Source organism: Martes martes (genome assembly GCF_963455335.1).
Source record: "Martes martes genome assembly, chromosome: 10".
NCBI classification, from domain to species: Eukaryota; Metazoa; Chordata; class Mammalia; order Carnivora; family Mustelidae; genus Martes; species Martes martes.
The window spans coordinates 17,774,141-17,784,366 of NC_137898.1; the positions used below are offsets into that span (position 1 = coordinate 17,774,141).

At 39.1% G+C, this 10,226-nt stretch overlaps 1 protein-coding gene across 1 annotated transcript; it reads left to right on the forward strand.

Moving 5' to 3' along the window:
- Nucleotides 1–2,474: 2,474 nt before the first annotated feature.
- Nucleotides 2,475–3,449, forward strand: LOC308350786 (olfactory receptor 4C45-like; the record flags this gene model as incomplete). Its single annotated transcript, XM_080816276.1, has 1 exon — nucleotides 2,475–3,449. The coding sequence occupies one exon, from the start codon at nucleotides 2,475–2,477 to the stop codon at nucleotides 3,447–3,449; it is 975 nt and encodes a 324-aa protein (XP_080672402.1).
- Between the last annotated feature and the right edge of the window lie 6,777 nt (nucleotides 3,450–10,226).

The window sequence follows — 10,226 nt, forward strand, 5'->3', positions numbered from 1 at the left end:
TTTGATCTTGATGAAGTCCCAAAAGTTCATTTTTGCTTTTGTTTCCTTTGCCTTTGGAGACATATTTTGAAACAAGTGCTGTGACCGATGTCAAAGAAGTTACTGCCTATGTTCTCCTCTAGGATTTTGATAGATTTCTGCCTCACGTTGAGGTCTTTTATCCATTTTGAGTTTATCTTTGTGTATGGTGTAAGAGAATGGTTGAGTTTCATTCTTCTACACATAGTTGTCCAATTTTCCCAGCACCTTTTATTGAAGAGACTGTCTTTTTTCCACTGGATATTTTTACCTGCTTTGTCGAAGATTATTTGAACACAGATTTGAGGGCCCATATCTGGGCTTTCTTCACTGTTCCTCTGGTCTCTGTGTCTGTTCTTGAGCCAGTACCATGCTATCTTGGTAATCACAGCTTTGAAGCAAAGCTTGAAATCAGGCAACGTGATGCCCAAAGTTTTGTTTTTCTTTTTCAACATTTATGAATAGTTTTTATAGCTAGATTCTATGAAGTGAAGTTAACCTTTTTCTCTTCAAATGAATTTGAACATGATGACATGAAAATACCACTAAAACGTGATCTGTAATGCTGCCACACAAGATGCTGTTGAGAACAACTAAGGTCACTTTTAACATATTATGGTTAATGTGTATGTAGAAGTGGATCGCTTTGGTAGGTTTCTATATGTGATTATTTCAAGTTGGCTCCCCTTTTCACGACTTCTGTTGCCATACTAAAGTTAGAATTAGTAGAGTAAATCTATTAGGAATGATAAAGCACATAGTTTCCACCTATAGCAGCCATGGATAGAGAACAAACTAAAGAGACTGAGCTTTCTGGAAAACAAAAGATGCTTTCCTCACTTTTATTTCTTTAATATTTTATTTATTTATTTGAGAGAGAGAGAGCAAAGCACAGTGAAGGGCAGAAGGAGAAGCACGGAGCCCAATGCGAGACTCAATCCAAGGACTCAGTCCTGGGATTTCAGGATCATGACCTGACCCAAAGTCAGACACTTGACAGACTGAGCCAACCAGGTACCTCTCTTCACCTTAATTGAAGCTGAAAGGTCACGATGCTGACTGCTGACTTCTGTGTCCAGAAACTTTTGAGGAAAAATAAGTTGTTACTTTTTCAGCAGGGATAAGGAAAGGAGAAAGAGAAGGGTAGAAGGAATTAAATCTCCTATGATCATGTGTAACATGTACTCACTATGGAAAATCCCTGTACAGATCATTCAAAAAAAGAATATATTCTTGTCTATATTCAATTTTTCAACCAATCAGCAATGAAACTTTCAAGTGCATCTTACATGATTAAACTTAGTGTCAAAAGAAAAACTTATATTATCTTAGATAACACTTTTCCCAAAACAATAGGAAATTCAGGGAAACTTCATGACTCATTTAATCCCATTTGTAAAATATGACTAGGATTGTTAATTATTATTAATAATAATTATTCATCTATTTCAGAGGTGGGATATGGGTGACAGGAAGCTCCCAAATGTCTTAATGTTAATGCCTTGCTAGAGGGAAAAACAACATTAACTTGACAAAGGCAAAGCCTCCAGGATCCTGAGTCTTTAACATAGGAAAATCTTTTTGAAACCTCCTCTTTCCTTATCTCCACCAACTCCCAAGTATACAAGCAACCACCCCTCACAACTGGTGCAGCAGTTCTTTTTACCCACAGGCCATGTGCCCGTGCTTTAATAAAACCACCTTTTCTGCACCAGACCATTATTCTATGTGATGAAAGACCAGTTGCACAGAAAATTAACTTAAGAACTACTGAGGGGTTTTCAGAGAACTTTGGACCGCTTCCATATCTGCATCCAAGGATGTGAAAAGAGTGAGTATAGAGTCAGATACAATATCCAGGGCAGTGGAGTGAATGAAGCTCAAAGAGCTGTTATAAAAATGGGCCCTTAGCATCCTGAAGGGGAAACATACCATCTGTAAGTCTGTTTCTCAGTGTGCATGTGCATTCATTTGACAGGAAATGTAGCTCAAAAAGCACTGATAGTATAGATATAGAAAGGATGGCACTTTCCTATCTGCTGTACATTTCACATTTTAAAGAATATTGTATTCATATACCCATAAATATTCATGTCAATGGGCAACTATAACCTCAGAATAATTGCTATTGATGAAATCTGTATCAAAAGCAGAGGAAAAAGAGACATCCATAAGATTTTAGAGCCAGAGCTTTGAAGTCAATCAGGAGTCAACCGTCATAATATCATTTTCCTTTTATTCTGGTGTTTGAAACATATTGTCATTATAAAATTTAGGTGAGTAAGAGAAACTTAACCTCTATCTACCTCTATCGACTCTCTTTTATAACAGTCTCCAAAGTGGTTGAGGTGAGTGGAAAGTGTGGCTCCAGCAACCCCAGAGGCCAGGACTAAAGAGGTGATGGAAGATTTCACTGTTGAATTCAAAATACTACTCAGAAATGTTGATCCTTCCAGATGGACCATAGGCTCATAACTCAAGCTGACTCCATGGGAAGGACGAGCAATGTAACAGAATTCATTCTGCTGGGCCTGACCCAGAATCCAGAACTGCAGAAATTCCTATTTGCTGTGCTTTTAATCACCTACGTGATCACACTGGCAGGTAACCTCCTCATCTCCATCACCATCTTCATCAGCCCAGCTCTGGGATCTCCCATGTACTTTTTTCTGTCCTATTTATCCATTATAGATGGTTTCTATTCTTCATCCATAGCACCCAAAATGATCTTTGACTTGATCTCTGACAAGAACACCATATCCTTCAGTGGCTGTATGACTCAGCTCTTTGCTGAACATTTCTTTGGGGGAGTTGAGATCATCTTATTAATTGCCATGGCCTATGACCGCTATGTAGCCATCTGTAAGCCCTTGCATTACACGACCACCATGAGCCGACCTGTCTGTGCTTTCTTGGTGGGAATGGCTGTGCTTTCAGGCTTTATTCATGGAGGGATCCAGGTTCTGTTCATGGTCCAGTTACCATTCTGTGGCCCCAATGTTATTGACCATTTTATGTGTGATTTAATACCTCTCTTGGAACTAGCCTGTACAGATACTCACACTTTGGGGCCCCTGATTGCTGCCAACAGTGCGTCACTATGTCTGCTCATTTTTTCTATGCTGGTTGCTTCTTACATTGTCATCCTACGCTCCCTGAGGACTAAAAGCTCTGAAGGGCGTCGCAAAGCCCTGTCTACCTGTGCTTCTCATGTCACTGTTGTCATCTTATTCTTTGTACCTTGTTCATTCCTGTACCTGAGACCCATGACCTCCTTCCCCGCTGACAAGGCTGTGACTGTGTTTTGTACCCTAGTCACACCCATGTTGAACCCTTTAATCTACACCCTCAGAAATGCAGAAGTGAAAAATGTCATGAAGAAACTCTGGAGGCAAATAACGAAAATTGGTGATAATGAAACTTGGGATTAGAGTATTTACATTAAAAATATCAGGTGGTAATTTAGAGAGATTTATTCACTTTTCTAGTTGATGAAACATGGGACAGTCAATTTTCCTGTCTGAATCACTTTTCTTCAGGATCATATATTTTGTGGACAGGGTCAACATATCCATCCAGAAAGAGCAGGCATAGTGCCTAGAGCCCACAATAATTCTAGGATCCCTTGAAATGCTTAATTTCTCTTTAAATAAGAAGAAAAAAAATGAATATAATCCAAATTCAACTTGGAGTATGTCATCATCATACCAATGCATTCGTAAAATACAGCCTTTAATAATTTTTATGGAAAAGGACTCATGAGGCCAAAGTAGAAAGAGGCCACAGAAGTCATAATGTTGCCCTGATTGTTGGTATGAAATGGTTCTGCAGCAATATTTTCAATACTCTCTACACCCTGCACTACAGCTAGAATGAAGTTTTATTTTATAAGAGGAAAAGTACTATATATACAATAATATATAGAAAGCCAGTGAGTTTTCAAGTACTTACATCCAAATATACTTTTTCTTATCTTCCTGAATTTGAGATGTTAATAAATATTCCTGCACCACAGCAATAAAGAATTCTTTATTTCTCGCAGTCCCAATAAGAGAACACTTGGACACAAAGGTACATTTAAAAACTTACATCACCACCATTCCCTGCAGTATACAATTGTCTACAGAAGAATTAGAGGCAGAATTGGCTGATGCAAAAGAAATATAACTGATCAAGTTTGTAGAGTTAAGGCAGAAAATAACTGTATGTTAAAGTTGTGGAATATTAATTTAATATTAATTTTAATTTTAATATTAATATTAATTTAAATGGAATATTACTCAGCCATCAGAAAGGACGAATACCCAACTTTGGCATCAACATGGTTGGGACTGCAGGAGATTATGCTGAGTGAAATAAGTCAAGCAGAGAAAGCCAATTATCACATGGTTTCACTTACTTGTGGAGGATAAGGAATAACATGGAGGATATTAGGTTAAGGAAAGGAAAAGTGAAAGGGGGAGATGGAGGGGGAGACCAACCATGACAGACTGTGGACTCCAAGAAACAAACTGAGGGTTTGTTTCTTGGAGTGGAGAGTGGGGGAAATGGGTTAGCCTGATGGTGGGTATTTAGGAGAGCATGTATTGCATGGAGCACTGGGTGTTACTGGGTGTTACTGGAACAACTAATCTCTGGTTGTAAGAATTAAACAATTTAGATTGAAAAAATGGATCGGCTAAAAACTAGTGATATTGCTCAGATACAGTTACAGCCTTCTGAGATGTCACCAGTAAAGAAAGTAAGCCAGGGTCAATGATTGCTGACAAGAGGAGCCCAAGAACATCACTACCAACCATCATTCACTAACCATGATCACAGGAAGGCCAAACATCTATGCCACCTCACTGTACTTCAAATGTCATAAAAGGCATCTGTATATGAGGAAACTAATGGGACCTGTGAGCAGATCTCTGGACACTGAAAGCTAGCCCACCACCAATTCTCTAGTGTGGGATACAAATGCCCTTAAACATCTCTGCAATAACCAATCAAGGAGCTAGCTGGAGCAACCATGACATGTCTAAGCGGAACTTATTTCAAAAGCTCTCACTAATAATGGATTCCCCCTACTGCTGCTCTCAAGGGAGGAAAAGGGAGAGCCAATGCAGTGCCAGAAACCAACAGACATATCTCTGCACAGAGCTTGGGATTCCTGAGGAAGAGCTCAGAAACTTGTCTTCAGAGGGTGATTTCACAACCAGGGATTGAACATCATGTGATGCTGACATTTCTCATGTTCTCAGGATTTTAGATCAGGTTATATCTAACTGTACATGAAGGCCTTTTAAAAATATATGTTGTCCTGGGTGCCTGGGTGGCTCAGTTGGTTAAGCAACTGACTTCGGCTCAGGTCATGATCCTGGAATCCCTGGATCGAGTCCCGCATCAGTCTGCCTGCTTGGTGGGGAGTCTGCTTCTCCCTCTGACCCTTTCCCTTCTCATATATATGTTGTCCCAGAACAAGCAAACAAACTCAAGTAAGAGAACAAAGTGGTGGTTACCAGGGGTGGATGCCAGAGGTGGTTGTGGGGAGAAGAGTGAAATAGGTAAAGGAGATTAAAAGGTACAAACTTCACTATAAAATAAATACGTCAAAGAGTTAAAAAGTATAGCATAAGGAATATAATCAATAATATTGTAATACTGTTGTATGGTGACAGATGGGTGGCTATACTTACCTTGGTGAGCACTGAAAGTATAGAACTGTCAAATCCCTACATGGTACAGGTCAACCTTGATAACATTTTACATCAGTTACACTTCAATATTAAATTCCTTTTTTCTTTTTTGCTAAGTGGCTTATTCACTTTTTTAAAAAATTTTATTATTATTCTGTTTTGTTAGTCACCATACAGTACTTCATTAGTTTTTGATGTAGTGTTCCATGATCCATTGTTTGCATATAACACTCAGTACTCCATGCAACATGTGCCCTCCTTAACACCCATCACCAGGCTAACCCATTTCCCCACCTCCCTCCCATCTGAGACCTTCACTTTGTTTCCGTGAGTGCATCATCTCTCATGGTTTGTCTCCCCCTCTGATTTACCCCCCTTCATTTTTGAGCTCAACCATAAAATTTTTCCATTTTTCCACGGGACTGACTATAACAGGAGCTATGCTAATACATCTTTGGGCACGCACCCAGGCAGATATCCTCATCTCTGGTAACAAAGGAATCAAAGGACTGATCTTGACACTTGGAAATGGGGCTACATTTGCAGTTGGGATGAGGTTATGATCCACCCTAAAATATCTTAGGAATAACTGTTTTCAAATTTAATTTCAAAGATATTGTGAGTTGGGCATCAATATTAGCTTCCCTCAGTATACATAAATTTAAACAAGTAATGGTGATCTGTGTCAGGCAACACAAAGCAAAAATATTGTGAAAGAGTGAAGATTTAACATTGTGGAATTGTATCTTTGTGCATCTCATTTTATCCAAACTAACCCTAAAATCACTTTTTGTGGAGACATCAACTGCAAAGATAGCACAAGTTGGCATATTTGAAGGGACTCACAAGAAATCACAAAGCATAATCATATAATGCATTTTTTTGAAGAACAATGATACTGAGAACTGAGAAACAGAGTACAGGCAAGCACTGAAGGTCGAAGAGATGCCCAAACAATTGCCCAACAGTCTTTGTTCACACAGACAAACAAGCTTCATCTCTAGTTGAACCATCAAGACCAGCATGAGATAAGCCTGGGCTTCGTGAAAGCTCAGGGAAGAAGTTTGCCATGAGGTATTCATGGCCCTCTGGTCAAGTCAGTCATGCTAAGTAAAATCCAACAGTAAAAAAAGAAAAGAAAAGAAAAGAAAAGATTCTTGGCATCATCAGGGGAGTTTGGGACTTTAAAAATATATCAAAAATTCCACTCGTCTTATCCTATATAATCGTCAAAGCCCTGCATGACCAGAGTTAAGACTTTCCTATTGACTAGTAAAATAACCCTTTCCTACACACTCCACTCTCTGACTCTTGGTCAAGATTAAATCACTCATAATCATTCCTTCTCCTGCAAGTTTTGCATGATTTATGCAGCAGGTAAAATAATAGACCAAGTGCAAAGTGTTAATAACTTGTATCATCAAATAAAGGATTGGTATTGTTTAAAGAAGCATTTCAGCTAACCAAATATTCCACCATAAACTTAATCACAAGCACAAGTTGGAGAACTATTTAATCTCCCTTGACTAAAGAAATTAAAATTGTATGAAAAGTATCAATTGGTAGATTTAGTGTAACAATTAGCTGTTAACTAACTCTAGTTCCTCCTCTAACCAATCAGATTTCATTGAAAGAACATCATGAAAGATGTTAATTCCACTTCCTAATACATTTGATCATCAATTTAAGTATTACAGATTTTGTTGAAATCAAATTAATCCTACCAATTATAAATGATAATATTAAACCAAATAACAGTTACACTATTACTGATTGGATGCTCCCTTTCTTTTTTTTTTTTTAAAGATTTTATTTATTTATTTGACAGACAGAGATCACAAGTAGGCAGAGAGGCAGGCAGAGAGAGAGGGGGAAGGCAGGCTCCCTACGGAGCAGAGAGCCCGATGTGGGGCTTGATCCCGGGACCCTGAGATCATGACCTGAGCCGAAGGCAGCGGCTTAATCCACTGAGCCACCCAGGCGCCCTGGATGCTCCCTTTCTAACAAAAATTACTTCTTGCTATCGATTTAATTTTCACTCAGACCCCTCATTTGATATAACCCTGGGTTTTCCACATCTTCCAGTCATCCAAGTCTCCTGTCACAGACTTCATTGCCAGCCCATTGACTATTGCCCAAACCTAAGAAAAGTCATACTAGATCACTATAGTTATAATCTGGATCTTCTGGTACCAAAAGAACACCATTCTTAACACACTGAGTGGATCTATAGTTTCCTTTTCAATAATCAGCTTCCATTCAGCCACTTTTCAGACTGAGTGATGGCTCCCCACACTGAAGACACCATCTATACACGAAATAGGCACCCACCATAAATTGATCATAGGGAAGGACCCATTCAGCTATGAGGGTAAGTAACTCCACAGGAGGATCTAATGTAGGGCTCAAAGGCAAGGCAGTCACTTGTTCATGTGTGCAATGGGTTCCCTCTTTCACAAATCCTGTACTTATATTTCTAATTAATAAAATAAATTTTCTGTTCATTTTCCTCCCTACTAGAATGATTATCTGATATATCCCGGGACTTATGGGTATTTCACATCTCAAAATAAAGTTATATCCTTCAGTAAACATAAAAGCAGTTTGAAAAAGTCCAGTAACAACCTAGCCATCACCTTGTAAACTGTACACTCTTTGGCTGTTTGAGGCAACTTCCCAGTTCAAAAGCCCCACTGATGCATCTCTGGGTGGCAATTCTGACATCCCTTCTGGAAGGCATTACTAGGAAAGATAAATTATTCTCCTAATTCTCTTTTTAGGAACAGAGAAGCATCACCCAGAAGAAATCCTATAGTTTTTCTTTTCTCTCCTTGGCCAAAATTTTGTCACATGCCTGCCCTTAAACTGATCACTGAAAAGAGGAGGGCATTACCATAATTTTTTTAGACTAATCCAATGTCACAACTATGACCTGAGTATAGGTCACACTTTCCCCAACACTGGAAGAAATGGAGTTTCCTTAGAAAGAAAGAAGCTGGTGGAAAAAAGACAGTCTCTTCAATAAATGGTGCTGGGAAAATTGGACAACTATGTGTAGAAGAATGAAACTCAACCATTCTCTGACACCGTACACAAAGATAAACTCGAAATGGATAAAAGACCTCAATGTGAGATAGGAATATATCAGAATCCTAGAGGAGAACATAGGCAATAACCTCCTCAATATCAGCCACAGCCACTTCTTTCAGGATATGTCTCCAAAGGCAAAGGAAACAACAGCCAAAATGAATTTTTGGGACTTCATCTAGATCAAAACCTTCTGCACAGCAAAGGAAACAGTCAACAAAACAAAGAGGCAACCCACAGAATGGGAGAAGATATTTGCAAATGACAGTACAGACAAAAGGCTGATATCCAGGATCTATAAAGAACTTCTCAAACTCAACACACACAAAACAGATAATCATGTCAAAAAATGGGCAGAAGGCATGAATAGACACTTCTCCAATGAAGACTACAAATGGCTATCAGACACATGAAAAAAATGTTCATCATCACTAGCCATCAGGGAGTTTCAAACTAAAACCACATTAAGATACCACCTTACACCAGTTAGAATGGCCAAAATTAGCAAGACAGGAAACAACGTGTGTTGGAGAGGATGTGGAGAAAGGGGAACCCTCTTACACTGTTGGTGGGAATGCAAGTTGGTGCAGCCACTTTGGAGATCAGTGTGGAGATTCCTCAAGAAATTAAAAATAGAGATTCCCTATGACCCTGCAATTGCACTACTGGGTATTTACCCCAAAGATACAGATGTAGTGAAAAGAAGGGCCATCTGTACCCCAATGTTTATAGCAGCAATGACCACGGTCGTCAAACTGTGGAAAGAACCAAGATGCCCTTCAACGGACAAATAATTAAGGAAATTGTAGTCCATATACACTGTGGAGTATTATGCCTCCATCAGAAAGGATGAATACCCAACTTTTGTAGTAACATGGATGGGATTGGAAGAGATTATGCTGAGTGAAATAAGTCAAGCAGAGAGAGTCAATTATCATATGGTTTCATTTATTTGTGGAGCATAAGAAATAACACGGAGGACATGGAGAGATGGAGAAGAGAAGAGAGTTGAGGGCAATTGGAGGGGGAGATGAACCATGAGAGACTATGGACTCTGAAAAACAATCTGAGGGTTATAAAGGGGTGGGGGTGGGAGGTTGGGGGAGACTGGTGGTGGGTATTATGGAGGACACGTATTGCATGGAGAACTGGTTGTGGTGCATAAACGATGAATTCTGTTACACTGAAAAATTAAATTAAATAATAAATTTAAAAATAAATAAATAAATAAAAACCTAAACAGTAAAAAAAAAAAAAAGAAAGAAAAGAAAGAAGCTGGGAAATAGCCACTCTGTGGGTGACAGTGACTGCCACACCTAATTTGCCTCCACTGACTGCTCTCCCAACGTCTCTAATCTATCTCTCTCTCTGCCCTTCCCCCACCCCCCACACTTCCTTCTTAGATTTATCCCCTGGCATGTCAACATATCAGGTTTCACC